Here is a 24,471-nt window from a genome sequence, read left to right on the forward strand (position 1 = left end):
ATATATATATATATATATATATATATATATATATATATAAGAGGCGCACACAATTGCTCAGTCTGTTTGTTTTAAACACCCAGGAACCTCTCAGATCTACACTCAGCAATCTCAGGTTATATTAGTGTATCTTTGCAAAGGAGAGAGAGGGAGAGAGAGAGAGAGAGAGAGGGGGGGGGGCGTTAATGTATTATTGAGAAATCTGATTTGGGAGCAAATTACTTCCTCACACTTTTTGCAGCCTTTCCCTTCTATTTGCAGCTTTTAAATGGTCTTTGTCTGAAATGCGCTGGGAGGTTACCACAGCCATATACATTTTAATGAGTGGAATCTGTGAAAGCTCTTTGAGTAGATGTTGTCGCCCTTATAGTTTTGTCTCTTTCCTGACATATGTAAGTAAATAAGAGAAGCTTTGCTATATGGGTTTATAGTTTAAAAGGGTTAAATGATGTTAGAGTTTCATATGACATGATGTCATTGTCAGTACAGTAATCCCCCGCTCCATCGCGGTTCAGTTTTTGCAGTCCCGGTAATTCGCGTTTTTATTTGTAATGTTATTTTACTATATAAATCATTAAAAATGAAATATTTTTGTGTTTTCCATAGCTCTTGCTATGTCTCTTAGTATCTTTTATTTGTTTAAATGAGTTTCTATTGTTTTAAAAGTGTGTTTAAAGACCTTAAAATGCTTCTACACGTACAGTGACAGTAAAATAAACATGCCTACAATGTATTTTAATAGGGATTTTTCTATTTCGCGGAATTTCACTTTTCGCGGCTGGGTCCGGAACGTAACCCCCGCAATGGAGGGGGGTTTACTGTATAGGTTTAATTTCTAATTTGTTGGCCCAATAGCCCCTCTGCAGGAGACCTGGAGTCGTCTCCTCAACCTGGCTGGTGTGTGCGGTTCCCAGTGATAGACACATTTTCGCCATTATACAGATTCCTATATTCCATGCTGTTGCAGGTATGAAAACCACTATTAACTTCTGCATGATTGATTAAATCCGACTTACTATATTGAATTCTGTAGTAAGTAATTAGTACTATTGTGTTATGTACATGTTCATTGTATTTTTATTATCTCTATTAGAAAAATTCTTCACACGTTTCCCTGAAGAAGCGGATATGGTGAAACCAGTTGGAAACAAATGCGCAATGAATAATGCTATCTATACATACTGAATATTTGGTTGTATAAAATGTTTTTAGATCTTTTTGATAAATAAACACATATTTTTTTTATACATAACAAGAAATGTTCTCATTACTTTGTGGTTGAGCAAGTCCCGCACCCCTTGTTTTCTTACATTTTAGATTTATTGGGATGTTGGTGCTCTTGTATTTATTTATTTGGTCCCATCTACACAAAACCCCTTAAGTCAGCCTTGAAATGCCTCATGGGAATTGTAGTTCTGCAACAGCTGGAGGGCCACCAGTTTTAGAAACCTGAGTTAAAGTGATTTTTTAATGTTGCATTTTTTTTTAACCACTTTACCACCGGAGGATTTTCCTGCTTTACGTCCAGGCCACTTTTTGCAACTTGGCGCTGCGCGACTTTAACCGACAATTGCGCGGTCATGCAATGCCGTACCCAAACGAAATTTGGGTCCTTTTTTCCCACAAACAGAGCTTTCTTTTGGTGGTTTTTGATCATCTCTGCACTTTTCATTTTTTGCGATATTAATAAAAAAATAGCAAAAATTTTGCGAAAAAATCAACATTTTCTACTTTGACAGTTAAAAAATATCCAATATATTAAATTTTTGTCATATATTTAGGCCAAAATGTATTTAGCTACATGTCTTTGACAAAAAAAATCCTCAATGAGCGTATTTTTAACCGCTTTAAGACCGGAAGATTTTACCCCATTCCTGACCAGGCTATATTTTGCGATTCGGCACTGCGTTATTTTAACAGACAATTGCGCGGTCATGCAACGCTGTACCCAAATTAAATTGATGTCCTTTCTTCCCCACGAATAGAGCTTTCTTTTGGTGGTATCACCTGTGCGATTTTAAATTTTTTTAAAAAAAGAGCGACAATTTGGAATAAAAAAAAACAATATTTTTTACATTCTGATATATAACATTCCCAAAAAAAATGTAAAAATCGAAATTTTTTAATATTGTAGGCCAATTTGTTTTCTGCTACATATTTTTGGTAAAAAAAAATCATAATAAGCGTATTTTGATTGGTTTGCGCAAAAGTAATCGCGTTTACTAACTACAGGAAAGATTTGTCATTTTTATTGTTTATTTTTTTTGCTAGTAATGGCGGCGATCTGCAATTTTTATTTGCGGGACTGCGACATTGCGGCGGACAGATCAGACCCCTAACTGACATTTTTGACACTTTTGGGGGTACCAGTGACATTACTACAGTAATCAGAGCTATAAATATGCACTGTTACTGTAATAATGACACTGGCAGGGAAGGGGTTAACTTTATTGGTGATCAAGGGATTAAATGTATGCCTCATGCTTACTGACGCGTGTGGGGGGAGGGGATTGTGTGACACAGACACAGATCGCAGGTTCAGCAATACTGAATCCTGTAATCTGTGACTGTCTGTCACAGAGGAGATTTCCACACTCGATCCCAGACGATCGGGGAAGAGCGTCGGTGATCACTGCCTCTCCTCCCCTGGCCCGACTCCCGCTGTGTCTGAATACAGTGGGAACGAGCCTCCGGCGGCACGTGCGCGCCACCGAGAGGAGGCGTTGGTCGTTAACGAGCCACTTTGCCGCAGTACCAGCTCAGTGAGCGGTCGGCAAGTGGTTAAATAACAAATGTTATATTTACCTGTGCAATGATCTTGAACAGAGCAGCCCTGATCGTTTTCTTTTTGGGTCCCCCACTGGTGGTCCTGGTTCCTACCCCTGCCGAATGCCCCCAAAAGCTCCCGTTCTCCCATAAATAGACATTGTCTATTCACGCACAAAGCGAGGCTTGGCCCCTACCCCTGCTCTCTCCTCATTGGCTCACTCACTCATTGACAGCAGTGGGAGCCAATGGCTCCCGCTGCTGTGTTAGGCAATGAGGAGAGATACCTTGGAGAGCCGCTGCTCTCATGCACATCGATGGATCGAGATGGGGCTTAGCTAAGTATAAAGGGGGGGTGGAGCTGCACCCAGAAGGTTTTAATAGCTCAGAGAGTTCAGTGAATAAGCTCCTTGATGATGTCACACACCTGACTATATCTATCACCTGCTGGGTTGCTATCATTGCCCTTGTGATTGTGCTCCAAGGTGCATCTCTGCTAGCAGTCTTTTCTTCTCTGTGTTCCTCCGTGCAGGACCTGGCTTGGCTGATGACTCTCGCCTCGGCATCGGCTGACGACCCGGCTTCGGCAGACTACCCACTTCTGGATCCGACCCCGGCTTGGATTACTACCAGCTCCTGGACTTGACCCCAGCTTGTTCCTGCTCTCATTTCCTCACTGTTGCTGTGCGATTATTGTTATTGTTGTTTCCTCCAATAATCTGATTGATTTTACCGGCATTCCCATGTGGTCTAGTTTCCTGGCACCCTGATAATTCACAAGGGCCATAAATCCTGATGATGCAGGTTCTCCTACACTTCCCATGCTGGTTACCAGGCTCGATCAACAAGATCACCTTTTGGGTCACTTCGCTCAGGCAATGCAGACGTTGCTTCTGCACACATTGCTTCTGGTGCTGCTGGGCCGGTGGTTCCTCTTGTTGTTGCTCCCGCTGCTGCTCCTGGAGCTGAAGTCGCTGTTACCAGAGGGACAACTGGTTCAGCCCCCTCCCTCAGCGCTGTGGGTGTGAACTGAGTCAGTGTTGTGGCTTCCTAAACCAAGTGGGCATTTATTTTGACATGGTTCCTCAGGCGTTTACCTCTGACAGGTCCAAGGTGGGCTTCCCAATCTCATTGCTCTCGGACAAGGCCTTGGCCTGGGCGAATCCCTTATGGCAGAATGATAATCCAGTGATTCTCGATTACCTGAGTTTTGTTGCCTCCTTTCATAGGGTATTCAATGTGCCTGCTCGCTCTGCCTCTGCTGCAAAGTTGCTCCTGTCCATTCAAAAGGGTATTCGAACCGTTGCCGGGTATGCCATCATATTTCATACTCTGGCAGCAGAGGTGGGCTGGAATAATGAGGCTCTGGTGGCTGTCTTCTCTCATGGTCTCCCCGATGCTTTGAAGGACAAATTTGTGGCCAAGGATCCTCCTGACGAGCTCAAGGCTCTCATTTCCTTCCTGATTTTTATCGATACCAGGCTCAGGGAGAGATCATCATTTAAGGAGCGCATGTGGAGGCCTCCTACCAGATTGACTCCTACGTTTCCTTCCCCACCCATTTCATCCTCACCTCCCACACCTCCTGAGGATGGTGCGTCTGGCTGTGAACCCATGCAGTTGGGGTTTACTCGCCAAGGTTGTTTTTGTTATACGCTGTACCATATATTTATGCAACATTACTTTTTACCATCAATTGCAGCATTCTTGTGTTGCACTCAGGTGCACATGGGCCCGTGTGGTTTGTTTGGCAACCGGTTGGTTTCCTGGGAGCTGCGAGCATCCCCCCTTTCTCCCTCTGCCCTCCATGGCGCGGGGGATCGGGTGGGCGGTGCATCAGAGCCACGCCTGGCGCCGGCGGGTGACGTCATTTTGGCTTTGTAGAGGAAAAAGTGACCGCACTCCGAAATAGAAATCAAAAAGGGAGTGATTTATTCTACATCAAACAAACATCAAAAAATCAAACTGTGAGACAGGGGACAAAAAGGTAGACGCGTTTCACGACTAAAAATGTCACTTACTTATTACCAAGTAATGGACTTGGTAATGAGTAAGCGACATTCTTAGTCGTGAAACGCGTCTACCTTTTTGTCCCATGTCTCACAGTTTGATTTTTTGATGTTTGTTTGATGTAGAATAAATCACTCCCTTTTTGATTTCTATTTCGGAGTGCAGTCACTTTTTCCTCTACAAATCTAGTTACCGGATGACGGGTCCGACCAGCACCTGATACTGCCTCACCTAGAGCGGTCACACCCAAGTTTGGATTTCAGACGTCATTTTAAAGCCACCATGCCGACGCCTCTGTCCCATCTCCAGTGCACTTCAGGCAGCCCACGGAGCGGTCCATCCATGGCGCTACCTCCTCTGTGGTGTTCCTGCCTATGCACTAGCGTGACGCTGGGACCATAGTGTGGGGTGGCTTTTGGTGGATGCTTTACATGCATGGGAGCAGTCTGCATTTCATCTCCGGTATTGCCTTCACTTTTCCTTTTTGTTTCCTACCCCTTGGTATTCATTTTTACCACACTTTCTTTAGCACCATGTCTGCACCTATCTTATGCCCCTCTTACTGTTCTATACATTTTTGGAGTCTACTATCCCCATCACGTGGTTTACCTACATTTGGGCTATATCCCCTTACTTTGTCCTATTTTTCACTCCACCGGGTGTTATCTATCACTCTCATTCTATCTGGTGTCACTTTCACCACAGTCCAGTTCTCACTGTTTTTTTTTTACTTCATAAGCAGCACTATTATATTTTAATCTACCCTACATATGCTACTATGTTTTTTATTATAGATACTTTTCTACGTCCTGATAGATATATTTTTTGTTGCTGCTTATATGCACTGTTTCTACTCTATCCACTCCAGTCCACACCCACCCTATGTGTGGCGTGCCCGTCCCGGTCGGCCTGCCCTATGTTCCCTCTGCTCCCATGGGAGACACTCCGAGCCATGCTTCACCACCGGTGCCAGTGTCCACTTGGTCTGTAACGTAAGTTGATGAATTTGGGGACCTTTTTTCTCCCCCTGCCCAGCTTTCATTTTTTCATTTATTATCTTTGTTGCCATTTTCCTACACATACTCATATATCTTTTATAGATATGGCTAGACATCTGCTCCTGATGAAGTGGCACATACGGTCCATGAAACGCGTTGAGTCTATTGATGTCATATACATAGATACTTTACTACTGTTGGATTTTTGAGTCCACTGACGTTGCAAATATACTAAATCATCCTATTACTCTTGAAAATTGCCATTTTGGTTTTTATGAACACTGGATATGGGGTTACTTATTATTTATTATTTTATTTATCATCTTGTATGTTATGGTTCTTTAATTGTATGTACAATAAATGGGTTTTACTGTCTCCTACTTACCTGGTCATATCTCTCATTCAAAGTCCCAACCTTCTCTTTAATTCTATTGAATAGGGATGGAGACGCACGGCATAACCCACCGTGCACCTCATGTAAAGTCCCAAACATTCCCCCCTTCTTTCTATAAAAACGCTCGCACCTAAGGTCCTGTCGGGGGCAGATCTTAGCTGGAATTTCCTCATTCCCATTTTCCTGTAAAGATAAACCACTATTAACAGTTGTCCTCTCCTGGGCAGCAGGCTCGGTGGTTACTCGGGCGTTGGTTGACTCCGGTGCTGGCGGTTACTTTATTGACAGTAAGTTTGCTGCTGCTAACTCCATACCCTTGCAGCCTTGTGTTTTTCCACTAGTTATCAAAGCAATTGATGGCAGACCCCTGCAACCGGAACAGGTTATCCACGAGACTGTTCCAGTTGATAGGACGATAGGGGCAGTTCACAGGGAGTCGACCTGATTACAGGTTATATCGTCCCCACACTACCTCGTCATTTTGTGTTACCTGCGGCTTCAGAAACACAATCTGATTTCTGATTGGCAGTCAGATCTAGATCCTCTCTTGGTCTCCACAGTGTGGCGCTGTTTGTATCCATGGGCCTATTAGGGTACTTTGTACCTACTTGGATTCAGTGTTGCCTACTGAATACCGCGAGTATCAGGATGTGTTTGACAAGGTGCGTGCTGGTACTCTACCTCCCCATCGTCTGTATGATTGTGCCATAGACTTGCAACCTGGTGTCATTCCCCCTCGTGGCAGGGTTTATCCTCTCTCAGTTGCGGAGAATAAGGCCATGGAGGAGTACATTGTGGATGCGCTTGCCTGGGGGCACATTCGCAAGTCCACTTCTCCAGCGGGTGCCAGTTTTTTCTTTGTAAAGAAAAAGGGGGGGCGAGTTGAGACCTTGCATTTATTATAGGGGCCTCAATCGCATCACAGTCAGAAACGCATACCCAATTCCTTTGATTGCTGAATTGTTTGACCGCCTCATGGGAGCAAGGGTCTTTACCAAGCTTGGCTTGTGCAATGCGCCTGCTGTCTTCCAGGAGTTTATTAATGATGTCTTTCGTGATATGTTGCAGCAATGGGTGGTGGTCTATTTGGATGACATCTTGATTTACTCGGACTCCTTTGAATCACACTACCTGGATGTCAGATGGGTGCTGCAACACTTACAAGAGGATGGGCTTTTCTGTAAGCTTGAGAAATGTGAATTCCACCTGTCTCAGGTTGCCTTTTTGGGCTACATCATTTCAGCTGAGGGGTTCTCCATGTGCCCTCAGAAGGTTTTGGCTCTTCTACAATGGCCTCGCCCTAGTGGTCTCCGTTCCATTCAGCGTTTCCTTGGGTTTGCCAACTATTAGCGGAAATTTATCAGGAACTTTTCTTCTTTGACCAAACCTATCTCAGATCTTACCAAGAAGGGCAATGATTCCCACAATTGGACCCCTGCTTTCAAGGCCCTTAAGTCTGCTTTTGCTTCAGCTCCCATTTGGTCTCATCCCAATCCTGTTTTGCCCTTTGTCCTAGAGGTGGATGCGTCTGAGATGGGAGTAGGCACCCTCCTGTCTCAGCGTTGGACACCTGATGGACCCTTACTTCCGTGTGGGTTCTACTCCAAGAAGCTGTCTCCAGCTGAATGCAATTATGAGATTGGAGACAGAGAGCTCTTGGCCATTATCCTGGCTCTCAAATAATGGAGACACTTGCTCGAAGGTTCTGTGGTCCCGGTTCTCATTCTCACTGATCATAAGATTCTGACATATCTCTCGGAGGCCAAGAGGCTCACACCCTGTCAGGCCAGATGGGCCTTGTTCCTGTCTCATTTTAACTATGTGGTCTCCTATTTGCCCGACTCCAAGAATGTTAAAGCTGATGCCTTGTCTCGCCAGTTTTCTGAATTGTCCATTGAGGACTCTGTGCCGACACCGGTTATACCTTCGGATCATATCCTCGCTGCCATGCATACCAACTTAACCTGATGCTCCCACAGACAGACCTGCTGGCAAATGTTTTTTACCTGAGGGGTTGCGCATCAGAATGTTGCGCACATACCACATTTCCAAGACTGATGGTCATCCTGGTAAGAACCAGATGTCCTGGGCTACTTCTCGTCAGTTATGGTGGCCACCTCTCCACACTGATGTTGCTGCGTATGTGGCGGCTTGTTCGATGTGTGTCAATAGGGAGCGTCCCTGGTCTCACCTGGCCATGGATTTTATTGTGGAACTTCCCACATCTCGAGGTTACATGGTTATCCTCATGGTTGTTGACCAGTTCTCCAAGATGTGCCACTGTGTTCCATTTAAGCAGCTGCCTACCGCTCAGGAGCTTGCCAGGGAGGTCTTCCATTTACACAGATTGCCTAAGGAGATTGTCTCCAGGTTCTAGCATGCCTTTTGCTCCCAATTGGGTTTTCGACTCTCCTTCTCCTCGGCCTACCATTCACAGTCCAATGGTGCCGCTGAGCGTTCCAACCAAGCTCTGGAGCAATTTCTCAGCTGCTATATCTCTGACCATCATGACAATTGGGTTGATCTACTACCCTGGGAAGATTTTGCCAGGAACTCTGCCATCAACTCGTCTTCCGGAATGTCTCTGTTCATGGCCAACTATGGGATCCAACCCGCTGTGTTGCCTGAGTCATTCCCGGCACAGGACATCCTGGCTATGGAGGATCATCTTCATGCTCTCCGTTCCTCTTGGGTGCAGATTCAAGAGTCTTTATGGGTCTCTGCCCAGCGTCAGAAGCTCCTCCGTACCAGGTCGGGGAGAGGGTGTGGTTGTCGATCAGTAATCTCAACCTTAGGGTGCCTACTCCAAAACTGGCACCCCGTTTTGTTGGGCCTTTTTGCATCCTCCGTAAGGTGAACCTGGTGGCCTATGCCCTTGATCTTCCCCCTGGCATGCGTATCTCCAATGTTTTTCACGTGTCACTTTTGAAGCAACTGGTTTTCAATCGCTACACTTCTTCACTTCCCTGTCCTCATCCCATTCCTGTGGGCAATCATGAGGAGTATGAGGTTAGCAGCATCTTGGATTCTCATCTGTTCCGAGGTAAGGTTCTAAAGGCACTGGAAGAGTTGTGGCCCTGAGGAGCGCTCCTGGGTTCCCTCCGCTGATGTTCATGCTCCCACCCTTCTCTGTGCTTTTAATGCTTGCTTTCCTCAGAAACCTTTTTTGCTCCGTGGAGGAGGGGCCAATTAGGGGAGAGTACTGTCAAGGTCATACCTTGCCCTCCTGTTGGCAGGCATCTTGGACATGTGCAGACTGCTGCCTCTTATAGACTCTGATTGCATCATCACTTCCTGCTACATGGGCATCGCACATTGATGATGTCACACACCCAATTATATCTATCACCTGCTGAGTTGCTATCATTGCCCTTGTGTTTGTGTTCCAAGGTGCATCTCTGCTGGCAGTCTTTTCTTCTCTTTGTTCCTCCATGCATGACCTGGCTTTGCTGACAACTTTCCTGGCTCTCGACCCGGCATCGGCTGACGACCTGGCTTTGGCAGATGACCCGGCTTCGGCAGACTACCCACTTCTGGATCTGACCTCAGCTTAAATTACTACCCACTCCTGGACTTGACCCCGGCTTGTTCCTGCTCTCATTTCCTCACTGTTGCTGGGCGATTATTATTATTATTATTGTTTACTCCAATAAACTGCTTCATTTTACCTGCATTCCTGTGTGGTCTGGTTTCCTGGCACCTTGACTCCTTCCTCCTCCTCCCTTCTCCTCTATTGGCAAAAGTTATTTCGTAGTGTACACTGCATGAAACAAAATCTCTGAATGGGGGAGAATCACATGAATCACAGGATTCTCTCCAACCATTCAAAGATTGTGTTACAGACAGTGTAATCAATGAAGCAACTATTCTCAATGGAGGGAGGAGTGGGTGAATTCTCATTTACTGTAGTTTCACAGTATATTAACCATCATTGTGCTGGAAGTTCAACTGCAGCAAGAAGACAAGTCATCACTGCACTGAAGTTTTCTACATAATTCAGCTGCCTGCACAACATGGGACATAATTACAGGTAAGTTAGGTCACAAAAGGGAAGTTTATTTTACTTTTTCAGCTTTAAACCGGAAACATAAACCTATTTATTCCATCACTGTCCTGATACTTCTGTATGCATAAGCTGGGGAATAAACTGCTTCCATCAAAACCTTTACGCACAGTTTACTTCTTGACTGAATCCAGCAGTATACTTTCCGGAGTATGGAAAGTATGTTTTGCAGACCAAATACTATGTAACTGGCAAACAATATTCCATAAACCAAACAAAGTAAAAAGATTGAACATGTTGATTCTCTATCTTGTGATCAGCCTTCTACACAACCTTTAATTTTTGTGTTTAGGTTTAAGAGTAATGTTGCTATTGTGCTATACTTGTGCTGGTCCACATTTCACAAATTTCAGGAAATCTGTATTGAGCAGTTAAGGATGCTTCCACTGCTGACCCTTTCATCAAAAACCTAGCTACCAAGTGGTTTCCATATATTCTGAGAGACTGACCTGGAACAAACTTGTAGATCAGCAGTTCTGACACACACAGTTTACGTGCTGTAGTATATTTGTTCTTGGATGATGACTCAAAATCAAAAGTAATGAAGCTACAGCCAGCCAGGTAAACAGTATTCCTAGTAATACTATTATAAACAATGTAATCTTTTCAAATAAATAAATGTGATCCGATCACCTAAACATTAAATGCATGTAAATAATAAACGTGATACTACCACTTTCGCAGAAAGGTATACATAAAAATCAATACATAAAAACAAACATGTAGTGACACCCCATATCAGTGTGAAATCTCCTTTGTGTCACTGTGTTTTTTAGCGAAAAAAGCCAAAACACAATAATGTATACTCCTCAGCAGTCCCTTTCTCACAATCCACCACTCAGTGTTAAATGTACTTTATGCAGTGTGTATACCCTTCACCAGATGTGGCCTCACCTGGGATATATGACAATGCAAAGCAATATAGTCTAAATGCGCACTTGACCCACCAAAGGGGACTCGAAGGAGTCCTTATGGATATTTGGATAACACAGATGCCTCCGCCTCGTCTTTAGTCACGTCTCCACTCAGCCACATAAACATGAAAGAAAATCACCATACATATTGTTTTATCCTTACAAATTACCAGTTTTTATTAAAAACTAGAGATAAAAAACTCACATTTGTTTGGTGCTCACAGTGCACCCGACTAGAACAGCATGTAACAGTATGTACATTTTTCCCAATCCAAACAGTGAACCTCCTGAGATGTATGTTACCTCAATTCCTTGATCCCGGAACATTGTGACGTCATCAGGTCCCTCCCCTACACGTTACGCCACAGGGTCACATGGCTTTCTTAGGGGGATATCGGGAGTTTAATGTCCCGAGAGCTATCCTTTTAATGCATAGAGCTAAGAAAAGCAAAACACCAGTCCTCCTACTGTCAATTTATGCTAAAAATGCTTTTGACAGGATGGATTAAGATTACATGCTTTCAACATTAAAACATCGAGGTTTAGGCCTGCATATGTATAAATGGATAGAGGCATTATACTCCAAACCATCTGCCCAAGGCTGAATGAACGGGACCCTGTTGCGACCATTTGTTTTACAAAATGAAATGTGGCAGGGATGCCCACTGTTCCTTTTGCTATTTGTACTGTCCCTGGAACCCCTCTTAGTGAAGTTTTGAGCAAATTAAGAGATACAGGGCATATAAACAGCTGGGAAAGAACATAAAGTATCTGCATTTGCAGATAATATTATGCACTATGTATTTAATCAAAGAAATGTTGCGTATTATCCTAATGGAAATAAAAAGATATGGGGAGATCTCAAATTTAAAGGGTAACTCCACTTCCGTGGGGAAATAAAATAGCAAATAAAGAAAAAATAATGTGGTGTTTACAATTGCCACACAAGTAATGTTGTAATTGAATGTTGTTAAAATTACATTTCCTTTTCAGTCTGCAGCCGCTGTAATTTTCTGAAAATGCAATGCAATATGCTACCTGGAGCAGTTCTGTACACAGAATGTGTACTGAACACACCCCAGAAACATAATTTCCTGCTTGTGTGATTGGCTCACTGATTTTCCCAGATGTCTGCCTAAGATACAAGTCAGATTTCGGGTATCCCCTGCAACAAAAATTTAATTTTTGGTGAGCTACTTCCAATAGGAACACATCTAAAAGGGAGGCAGGTCCAGCAGTTTTCCTCATTAGTGCTCTGCAGCTGCACAGCTGACTGATTATTATGAAACCACTCCCATTAGACCCACTCAGCACAGAGGCACAGAGGAACAAACAGGGATTTCTTCAGAATAACAAAAGGTAGGAATCTGCAACAAAGGTTGTTTTAATCCTTGCAATGTACTTAGATCACCCAGAGGGGAATGTTTTTTCTCAACAAAAGTGGAGTTGCGCTTAATTGTAGAAAATGCTCAAATATTAAACATTTCTGTTACCCAAAGAGAATTCAGAGCTCTTAGACATGTATGCCCATTTTAAAAGAAACAGAAGGTATTGAGATACCTGGGCATAAATCTATCTCCTTTAGTGAAGGATTTATATCAAGATTTACCTCCTCTTAAAATAATTAAACAGGATTTAAATGGTTACCCTATCGGCAGGTTTTTTTGGTTGGGTAGGACAAACGTGATTAAAATGGTGATTCTTCTGAAGGCGCTCTATGTATATCAGGCTCTTCCGATAAATATACCATGGACCTATTTTAAAACTCTTAGGTTATTTTTAAGTAGATTTATTTGGAAACATCTAGGTCCCCGTGTTGCATATACAGTAATCCCCTGCTACATCGCGGTTCAGTTTTTGCGGTCCCGGTAATTTGCGTTTTTTTTTGTAATGTTATTTTACTATATAAATCATTAAAAATGAAAGATTTTTGTGTTTTTCATAGCTCTTGCTCTGTCTCTAAGTATCTTTTATGTGTTTAAATGAGTTTCTATTGTTTTAAAAGTGTGTTTACAGACCTTAAAATGCTTCTACACGTACAGTGACAGTAAAAAAATCATGCCTACAATGCATTTTAATAGGGTTTTTCTATTTCGCGGAATTTCACTTTTCGCGGCTGGGTCCAGAACGTAACCCCCGCAATGGAGGGGGGTTTACTGTAAAGTGTTTGTTAGACCTAAGTCAAATCATAGGGCAAAAGTCCTGGTAAGAATAGTTGACTGGTCACATAGTACCACCCTTAAAAATTTGGGTACAATTGGAAGAAATTATAACACCTCTAGGCCAGGTTATGTGGTTGCCAAGTTAGTACAGAGGTGTCGCTGAAGACACAGCCTCTATTACAGTAGAAAATGTAAGAATTTTAGATAATCTCCATAAAAGTATGAGTTGGCAGTACTTTAGCCCCTTAATGGCACTTTCAGGTACAAATTGTTTCCCATCAGGGAAAGAGAATAAGGCTTATTTAAATTGCACAACTTCAGATTGTCTGAAATTAAAGGATGTTTTGAATGAGAATGCCCTTTGCTCATTATTAGAATTAGGAGCCAGATATGGCTCTTCATCATTGGGTGTCTGGAGATTTAGGCAACTTCATCATTTTGTGGATTTCTCTCCACTCACTCTATACGTGAGTTTAACTCAATGGACAACTAGATATGCTATTTCCAATATCTACAGGATGCTGGTGGCACCTCTGGATTCCGGTGTCTCATGCTTTTTGAATGGATGGGAGCATGAACTAAATCAAACTTTAGAAGTCCTAAAGCGTAAAGTCATAGAATATGTATACTCTACCTCAATAGTTATTTACAGTAAATTCATATGTGGGGAGCCTCCACCTCTCCTATTGTCTCTTTCCTCCTCTTTGGGGAAAAATTAGGAATAATTATGGTTGCTATGATATTTGAACAGTGTTCTAGGTTATACACTTTTATTACAAGTTTGTTATAGTTTTTTTCTGTTGTGTCATTTACAAGTTGTAAACACTCTTCCCTTTATGAATGCTGTTTTGTTGTTTTTTTGTGCTGTATCTATTTGTAAAATATTTAAAATAATTATAAAAATGAAATATAAAATGCTAACAAAAAAAAATGGATTTTTGTAAAATCTTACCGTAAAATCCTTTTCTCTTAGCTCATTGACAGACGTAGTCCTCGGTGATACAGCACCTTCGGGTTATGTTGCCTCCACAGGAGTAGGACTAGACAGGAAATAAAATGCTCTGGCCACACCCTAGGGGCAGTCCCCGAGGGTATATCCTCTCTCTCTCTGCCACAGCAAATCAGTTATGTCACAAAAGCAGTGTTTAGAGAATTTAACCCAACCCAACTCAAAAACAGAGGGGTGGTACTACGTCTGTCAATGAGCTAAGAGAAAAGGATTTTACGGTAAGATTTTACAAAAATCCATTTTTCTCTATCGCTCATTGACAGACGTAGTCCTCGGTGATACAGCACCTTCGGGACGTCCCAGAGCAGTATCACAAATGAGGGGTGGGAAAATGGAAATCAAATCCAAATCTAGAAGGCCCAACCGGTGCCAACTAGAAGTTTACAATGCTCATCCTTAATGATGAGACTCAACAAAAAAAATTTCAAACAGAAAAAAACCCTCGAGGTAGACCACCGGTCTCCTCAAATTGCGGCCTGCAAAACCTTGCGGCCAAATGAGGCATCCGCCGATGCCATGACATCAATTTTATAACATTTTGTAAAGGTATGTACCGACGACCAGGTGGCCGCCTTACATACCTGGACCACTGACGCCTGATGGCGAAAGGCCCAGGAAGTACCGAGCGCTCGAGTGGAGTGCGCCCTAACAGGGAACGGAGGACTCTGACCCTTAATAGAATAAGCCTGTACCACCATCTGTCTAATCCATTTGGCAATAGTCGCGGCAGATGCAGGCAACCCCTTTCTGGGGCCATCCGTGATCACAAAAAGTGAATCCGTCTTACGGAACGATTCCGTAGCCTTCAGGTATACCCTGATTGCCCGAACCACATCCAAGGAATGCAACGCATGTTCCCGATGATGATTGGGCTGAGGACACAAGGAAGGTAGTACAATATCTTCATTCAGATGAAAATCTGAAACCACCTTAGGAAGAAAGGATGGCTTAGGGTGAAGTACTACCTTATCCCTATGAATCACTAAGTATGGGGACTGGCATGATAATGCAGCCAGTTCTGACACCCTGCGAGCAGAAGTGATAGCCACCAAGAAGGCCACCTTCTGGGATAAAGTAAGCAAGGGAATCTCCCTGTTTTCAAAGGGAGGTTTCTGTAGAACCGACAAAACCAAATTAAGATCCCAGGGCGGTAAGGGCGCGCGGACTGGTGGAGCCAGGTGCCGCACCCCCTGGATGAAATTCCGCACCAAGGACTTGGTAGCAAAAGGTTTCTGAAAGAAGATTGCTAATGCTGAAACTTGACCCTTGATGGTGCTCAAGGCTAGTTTCTGCTCAACCCCTTTTTGCAAAAAGGTCAATATTCGAGTCACCGAATAGGTACGTGGAGGAAATCCTAAAGATTCGCACCACGCGATATAAGTCTTCCATGTGTGATAATAGACCTTGCTGGAAGTCGCTTTCCTTGCTTTAATAAGGGTAGGAATGACTGAAGCTGACAACCCTCTGTCCTTCAGTACTTGGGTCTCAATGGCCAGGCCATTAAAACCAGCGACTGTAAAGCACGATGGTAGATTGGTCCTTGAGACCGCAGACACTCCCTGAGACGAAGTTCCCACGGAACGTCTGCGACTAGCATGTCCAAGTCGGCCAGGCCGGCTTGACGAGGCCAGCCTAGAATTTCTAGGACCGCTGGCGCTGACTGGATCTGAACCAGGCGTCCCTAGAGCTATCTGGCCCCGACCATCCGAGAAAGTCTGGTCGTCTTCTGTTCCCACACATTTATCAGACACCTGATTCCTATCAGGAACGGTGATCTTTCCTGGTTGAACCTCAGGGACCGAAGTCACCCGGCTAGAGGCTTCTTGGTCTGTCTGGTCAACCAGATCCGATTCCTGTGGGGAATTGAGACTAATCTTAGGAAAAGGTAAAGGAAAAGATCTATTCAGGGAACGGTGACTACCGCTCCCTGTAGTACTTAAATGTTGAAAGGGAAGAATCGCACCGGTAGTAGTAGTCGATGCTCGATCTAATGTCCTGAATACCGGTGAAAACGTCCCCCCACCCTCAACCCGGGTGGGGGCGCACCTTCAGGCTGTGTAATCCTTTGCTTCGGGTTTGGCTGAGTCGGTCCTCTGTTTGTCTGACCAGCCTTTCTTGAACCCTCCTGGAGGAGTCTTGCCTTTCCCGCTTGTTCCAGCCGGGCGTGCAAACCCTTTATGGGCGGTAAAGAAAGGTCCTCGCTTGTTGCGAGGTCCCTTAGCTTTAGCAGCCTGTGGTAAGAAAGTGCTCTTGCCCCCAGTGGCATCCTTAATAATTTCATCTAGGGTTGCCCCAAATAGGCGATTCCCCTGAAAGGGGAGATTCGTTAAGGTCTTTTTGGAACCTAGGTCAGCTGACCAGCATTTTAACCACAGCACACGTCTGAGGATTACCGCTGACATAGATGCATGCCCTAATAGGGGGGTAGCATCCAAGGCTGCGTCACAGACAAACTGTAGCCCTTGTATAATCTGTTCCATCAAATCAGATGTTCCCTGGGGGATATCTTTTCCCCTTAGGTCTTGGCGTACCAATCTCGCCCATTCCGTTAGTGTCTGGGAAACTAGACCAATAACAATTACTGGTCTAAATGCTGACCCTATCAGGGAGAAGATAGTGCGGGACTCCGCTTCCATCTTTCGATCCACTGGATCCTTAAAGGACGAAGTGTCCTCCACTGGGATAACCGTGGCTTTATTCAGCCTGGAAATAGGTGGATCCACCGCTGGTGGTACCGTCCATTTCTTAATGAGGGATTCCTCAAACGGATAGCGTCTAGCAATACGCTTGGAAATAGTAAAGGTACGCTTAGAATGCTCCCATTCTCCTTTAATTTTATTACCAAAACACTTGGGTACAGGAAAAACCTTCACCGTTTTGATGGGCTTGTTAGTACCAAAGGGAATCTCTGTTTCAGTTGCCTCTGCCGGCAAAACCTCAAGTCTTAAGGTTTCCCGCACCGCCACAACTAGTGCGTCCACCAATGCTTCTTCCTGAATTATGGCGGAAGAATGAACGTCCTCCTCACTGTCTGAGGGAGCTTTACCTGAGATAACAGCCCTTGCAGAGGGACCTGCAGCTGCAGTGACCGTCTCTGAATCTGAGTCAGAGGTGTCAGATAATATAGGGGTAGGCGGGGGTCGCTTTCTTGACCCCCGTCCCTGACAGGCCGCCTCCACCCGAGCCACCATAGATTCCAAAACTGCTGTAAATGCATCCATACTCTGTGCACCGGCGGGTCCTGTGGCCCCCTCGAGGGAAACAGGTGGGGGTATTTGTGTGGCAGGGTCCATGATTATTCTAGTAACTACCCGGAAAATACAATCCAAACTTAAATAAAAAACTTTTTTTTTTTTTTTTTTTTTCAGACCCCCAGCGCCACAAAAGCCCCTCAGTGTTACCTGCTAGGGATCCCTATCGATCGAGAGAGAGAGAGAGAGATAGACCCCCAGGCTCACCACTTGATGCTCAGAGTTCACTGCAACAGGTTACAGCGCTGTCTTCACAAACAGGAAGTCTTTTGGCTGGCTGCCCAGGAAGAAAGGAGGCGGCTCCGCCCCTCTGCACGCCTTCCAGCGCCTCCCCTAGCTCCACGAGGTGTTTGGGTCACCTCAAACATGGCCGCCCCCATGCTGGAGACACGAGGCTACGCCAAAATGGCGGCCTCGTGCGATCTAGCAAACAATGGCGGCGGTTTGTTCCGAATAGCGGCGTGACTGCAGAGCATCACAACACCTTCTCTACATGGGGATTTAGCCTGGTCGGCGGTACCGGACCCTGGCGGACCGCATGGCCGTCGGAAGGCCTGCTATTGCTGGAGACTTGACTTGGAAAGCAGTCTACATGTCCGTGGCTTCTGACTGGTAGGATACTTATATTATCACAGTAAGATTCCCATACTGCCACTGATTACAATCTTTTAACATGTTTACAATTAGATTGTCAGCTCCCAAACCAAGCCTCCTGGCTTTTTGCACATAAAAATCACACTCAAGGTAGGGGGATCTGTGCCATGTTATAGGATAGAGGGGAACTCATCCTTACCATACAGAGAGGGGCCCGCGTTCACCACAAGACCCGTCAGGGGAAAGGGGGAACATACTACTCACCATACCGGAACCAGGCGGGCACCAACTCCTGACAGTACCCCTCTCCACCGGGGCGGGAGGGCTGTCGACCAATACGGACGCCGTGACTCATGGTCCTTGGCGTTTCAGCGAGACGTTTAACTTGCGGGGTCAGTCCCTCCAGTGGGACTATGTCGCGGCCGACCCAGCGTGGAGCTATGGCCTGCACGCGCTCGTAGGCTGAACTGGGGTGACCACCGGATCTCAACATCCAGCCCGTCGCCCAGTTCAGCTTTCTTGCTTGAAGATCTCACAGGATCACTGGAGAAAAAAGTTGTCTAAAAAATCTTTTTAAGAAAAAAATCCTGCCAGGACCGAAGATCCCAGCAAGGTATCTAGGTCCTTACTCCTGACTAGACAGAAAAAAACTGATTTGCTGTGGCAGAGAGAGAGAGGATATACCCTCGGGGACTGCCCCTAGGGTGTGGCCAGAGCATTTTATTTCCTGTCTAGTCCTACTCCTGTGGAGGCAACATAACCCGAAGGTGCTGTATCACCGAGGACTACGTCTGTCAATGAGCGATGGAGAAATTATAATTTGTGAAATTCAACAAAAAATCTTGATATACACCTAGGTGAATAATTATAAAAAGTCCACGGCCACATAAAAGGTTGTCATGCCTAATTTTCCCTTCTGGTCAAAATAGTATGATAAGAAAGTTTCCTGCTGACTTCCATACTGAGATGATTCAGTGATTATCCACTCCTTCATGAGAATTCCTGCTATGAATTTTTACTACAAACACACTGGCTTGAAAGTGTTCTAGCACAAACTACTCTATACTGTGGGGGGAAAAACATTGAAAGCTAGAGGGCTGATCAAGCACCCTATTTAGTGTAGTGCTTACATAAACCATATGAAGTGTGGTCTTAATTAAAAAAAAATGCCATATACTGACGTTTATTTTCTTCTGTATTTCACCGTGAGCACATTTTTGAAGCACTTACAAAAACACACTTAAATTAATTAATTGAACCATGAAAAATATAAAGAACATGTTATTGTGAGTAGTCCAAGGTGAATATATATCAGCTTAACTTGTTAACTTTAGTACAGCAAAGCAGTTCTCCTATAAAATAGCAGAACCCAATAAACAAAAAGCACTGGCCATTCCATTGAATGATTCTGCAGTCTCATAATATTTATGCAGCACATACTGAACATGGGTCACGTAAGGTGGACTTGTTAAAAGTTACCATGTTCTCGGTGATCTAGTATGACAATATCAGTATGAGGTATCTTCTTTAAATAAATAGTTTAGCTGAGTATATACAGAATTTGAGATCAAGATATAAAATAGACCCTCAAAACATTTATTTAGAAATACTGTAAGTGAAATGATTAACAGTCTTTCAGTGCAATCGGACAGTTGACTTATTCTGTGAGGCTGCAGTCTTCTATACCAGGCGTGTCAAACTCAAATAAAACTGTGAGATGAACTGCATCTTCCTTCCTGTTTACTAAGAGCTATGATTACCTAATTCTCTGAAAAAAGATTACTACTGTACATTATAGGAACCTAACATTATAGCAATGATTGCAACTTAGAACATTTGATCCCAGGTAAAGGGGCCTAAAACATTGGATCCCAGGTAAACGGGCCTAAACCATTCTTTTTTACAGTATTAAGCTAAATAACTGGATTTTTTTTTTTAACCTGGCTTTGCCAACCAGAAAACAGCCGTGGCAACAAGGGAAAAGCCAGGTTAAAAAAAAAAAAATCCAGTTTGACATAACTGCTCTACAGTAAAAATATAACAAGATATTGAAGTCCACATGCTTCAAACACGTACTAGCGCTAGAGGCTGCAGCACTAGCAGACCTATCATACTCTGGTGAACTTTGCCGAGCTTTATCAAGCTAAAATTGGACGTAACTGTTGCTCCATTTATAATCTCATTAAAGTGGTTGTAAAGGCTGAAAGTTTTTTTACCTTCACACAGTCCATGCATGAAGGTAAAAAATCTTTCATGTGCAGCTCCCCCTTAACCCCCCCCCCCCACCTTAATTCTTACTTAAGCCCGACCTTGATCTAGGAATGTGCACAAGCCCCAAGGCTCCCCTGGGTCACTCATCCTGATTGGCTGGGATCCAGCAGCAGGAGCCATTGGCTTCCACTGCTGTCAATAACAGCCAGTGAGGCGGGAGCAGGGGGCAGGGCTGAGCCGTGCTCTCTGTGTCTTATGGACGCAGAGAGGTAACTCAGGAGCGAGCAGGCACAAGTGGCTTGCTATGGGGACACTCGGCAAGGGGAAGGGCCCAGAGTGCCAGAGTGGGACCCCATAAGAGGAGGATCAGGGCTGCTTCTTGCAAGACCACTACACAGAGCTGGTAAGTATGACATGTTTGTTTGTTTTTTTTTCAATAAAAATGTTTCCTCTACAATCATTTTAAAGTGTATGTACAGTATAACCATTTATTTTTTTTTTTTAAAGTAGGAAACTGCAAAAACACACCAGTTTATTTTGTGCTGCCTTTTCCTGTTGGGCAGATTTACTTTCACTTCCTGTCCAGGAGACACACAAGAAAGTGGAAGGAAATCTCTGCTTTTACAAGAACGTTGCTCCTCATTTGAAGATTTACCCTTTTCCTTTATTCTAGTGAGAACTATACAATTTTGGAACTCTTATTACTTTCTGTCCCAGTGACAATGGTCAACAGAACAAATAGGGAGTGTGATTCCACCTAGTAGGAACACAGACAACCATAACAATTTGACAGGGGTTTGACAGTTTCACTTTAGGGGGACAGCACGTACAATAAGCATAATAAAAACTTTGGGGGCATTGCCTTGGCAGATATTTAGGATGGTAGATTGGGGGTCAACATTTTTATGCAAAAAAAATCAATATCGTGCACTCTCCAAACAAATCACAGAAGTCCAACGGCCAATCACTTTTTACATAGTCTTGTCAATATTGTAAACAGTTTGCTAGATTTAGAGATGTTATCAGCATGAAAATAATTGTGCCCATGAGTCTCTGTGTCCAAGTTCTTCTACTGATAGTGCCTCTAGGCTTATGCTGTAGACTTGTTAACCACAGTGATAACCTTTAGGATTTCACGGCCAGAAGCTTGGAGTTACAAACGTGTACAATCATAATGGCTTTAGAGACCCTCACTTACAAGTCCAAGAAGTATACATTTTTACTACAGAAAAAAAGTTTGAAAATGTTTGTTACATACACACAGAGAATCTGGTAGAGAATTTAGCACATTTGTTGTACTTGTCAAAAAAGAGAGCTCTTTTTTTTTCTTGATCAACAAATTATTTGGAAATCACTCACTTTTTGCTAAACATGTTTACCTAAACATGTACCATGAAACTAATATGAACCGTAAGACTGCGTCATTCCCAATTTATATATAAAATCATTATTTACAAGGCAGTTAATCCAACATCCCAGACAATTTTTTGAGTTAAAAAAAAAACACTTCTCGATTATATACAGTACATAAAATACCACATTAATCCCAGAAGAAAAATATATATACCAGCCCTGTGCCCCTATTTGACTCCTCTAGATTGGTGCAGGTTGGGTATTGTACTTCTCCAGCAGTGTGCACAAAGTCAAGTTTAAAATAGTAAAGCAAAAATGTTCTGCTCATAAAAAAAAGTCATAATCTTCCTATTAAAGTTGCAGATAAAACTGTAAGGTAATGATGAAGTCCCATGTCATAGAAATGTTGAGTTCAAACTATACATGCCAGAGGCAGGGAGTCAGATCAGTCATTGTCACACCACTTATCAGCTGCCTCTTGTGTAAAAGTATCAGTAGCTGTTATCTTCGTCCAAGGTATCCTGATTGTCTGCTTGCTGCTCTTACACAGGAAGCACAACAAGCTGTCTTGTAGTAGGCGTATACACAAAGCCGGGCTTGTACTACCACGTTGCAATTGTAGTATTTGTCTTTGCATGTTTCATCTGTTACAGAGGAATAAACAAATCATATTTATTAGATGATGATTTCTTCTTCTAAGTCTAGGCACTGTTGCTATTTTATTATTCTCTATCCTGACTTTCACACACAGACTGAGTACAATGGTCCTCTCCTAAAAACATTATAACAGTGGTAGTCAACTTTACTGATATAGGGTAGGGATCCTCAGATGTAGCCTCTGAAATCACTAAAGGCCAAAATATAATATTCAGCTAATGTAATGCTACAGACAATTGTCAAATTACAAACCCACAACAGGAGATAGAGATCACTGCTATTACAGTTCCTTCACAAAATTATGATTCCACATTTGTGCTCCTATAGCCCCTTAACCACTTCTGGACCGGAAGATTTTCCCCCTTAATGACCAGGCCAAATTTTGCGATTCGGCACTGCGTTACTTTAAATGACAATTTCGCGGTCGTGCGAAGTTGTACCCAAATAAAATTGATATCCTTTTTTTCCCACAAATAGAGCTTTCTTTTGGTGGCATTTGATCACATGTGTGATTTTTATTTTTTGCGCTATAAACAAAAAAAGAGTGACAATTCTGGAAAAAAAAAAAAACAAAAAAACAATATTTTTCACATTCTGCTATATAACACTCCAAAAAAAAAAGAAAAAATAAATAAACATTTTTTAACATTTTAGGCCAATTTGTTTTCTGCTACATATTTTTGGTAAAAAAAAGTATTTTGATTGGTTTGCACAAAAGTTATTGCGTCTACTAACTACGGGAAAGATTTATGTGATTTTTATTGTTTTTTTTTTTTTTTTTACTAGTAATGGCGGCGGTCTGCGATTCTTTTGTGGGACTGCGACATTGCAGCGGACAGATCGGGGCCCTGACTGACATTTTTTACATTTTTGGGGGGACCAGTGACATTACTACAGTGATCTGTGCTACAATTATGCACTGTTACTGTAATAATGACACTGGCAGGGAAGGGGTTAACACAGTAAGCGATTAAGGGGTTAAATGTGTACCTAGGGGCATGTTTCTAACTGTATGGGGTGTGGCTTGTGACATTATCACAGAGAACTATGTTCCTATATTGATGGATCACAGGAGCTCTGTGATCATTTCAGAAAGAAGAACGGTCCGCTGTGTTTACAACAGCTGACCGTTCTTCTCTCTCAGCGGGGAGCGATCGTGGGTGCCAGGCGGCAATCGGAGCCGCCTGCCCCGTACATCGGCATCCCCGTTGCCGAGTGGGGGCAGGAGCACGCTGCCGGCGGCGAACGCTCGCCCCCTAGCTGCAGTATAACTGTGACGGGTGGTCGAGAAGTGGTTAAAGATGGTTTGCCAAAGCAAGATTCATAATAAAAGACCAGAGGAAAAATAAAAACATAAAAGGAAAAGGGGATGGACATCACAGAAAACAAGTTAGATCCTGTATTGTAAATAAAATAAGTTAAACCATTTAACTACCAGAATTCAGTCTAAAGAATATTTTGTTTTTCAATGGCCTTGTGTAAGCACCTAAAAAAAAAAAAAAAACATAGGTTTGTTGTCTGCAAGAGCCAAAAGGACCACATTCAGACCCCTGGGCCACAGGTTAGGCACAAGGGCACAACATAAAGGGATGCAAATAAGGTTGCTTTAAAATTGATCTCCTTAAGGCCTCATTCAGGTGAATAAGGTCAAATAGGCTGTGGCATTCAGAGGTCAAACTGTGTTCAAGGCTGGTCGGAGTCCCTAATCCTATGTAATAACTTGGGTGGATGCTTACAGGTTAGCAGCACCACTACCACCCAATAAATTATACAGGATACAAATATGCCCAGAGCTGTTCACACACAAATGGGTTGATTTACTAAAGGCAAATAGGCAGTTAACTTTGCAAATTGCACTTTGCACGGAAATTTTTCCCAAAACTTAGTGACTGTGGTGTAATTGTAATATCCAAAGAATGCTCAATTGTGTGAAAAGGAAATAAAAAAAAAAAACTGCATTTTTGCTTGCACATGATTGGATGGTGGAAGTTGGCAGAGCTTCACTTTATTCACCAAGCTCTGACACTAATGCATCATATTGGATCTCTTTTGTTCTTCCAGTTTCCCAATCTTTTTCTTCTTCCTCCCT

The 24,471-nt window shown here is 43.3% G+C and overlaps 1 protein-coding gene across 2 annotated transcripts in view; it reads right to left on the bottom strand.

Annotated features, from left to right (window-relative positions):
- Positions 1 to 21,376: 21,376 nt before the first annotated feature.
- THSD4 (thrombospondin type 1 domain containing 4) overlaps positions 21,377 to 24,471 on the bottom strand; it is a 997,759-nt gene continuing 994,664 nt past the window's right edge. For both annotated transcript variants that reach the window (XM_082253070.1, XM_082253071.1), the window contains one exon: positions 21,377 to 22,369. In XM_082253070.1, the coding sequence (XP_082109196.1) occupies positions 22,227 to 22,369 (143 nt within the window). In that variant the 3' untranslated portion in view covers positions 21,377 to 22,226. The remainder of the gene's footprint in view (positions 22,370 to 24,471) is intronic.

This window comes from Pelophylax lessonae (genome assembly GCF_965119305.1).
Source record: "Pelophylax lessonae genome assembly, chromosome: 4".
Taxonomy (NCBI): domain Eukaryota; kingdom Metazoa; phylum Chordata; class Amphibia; order Anura; family Ranidae; genus Pelophylax; species Pelophylax lessonae.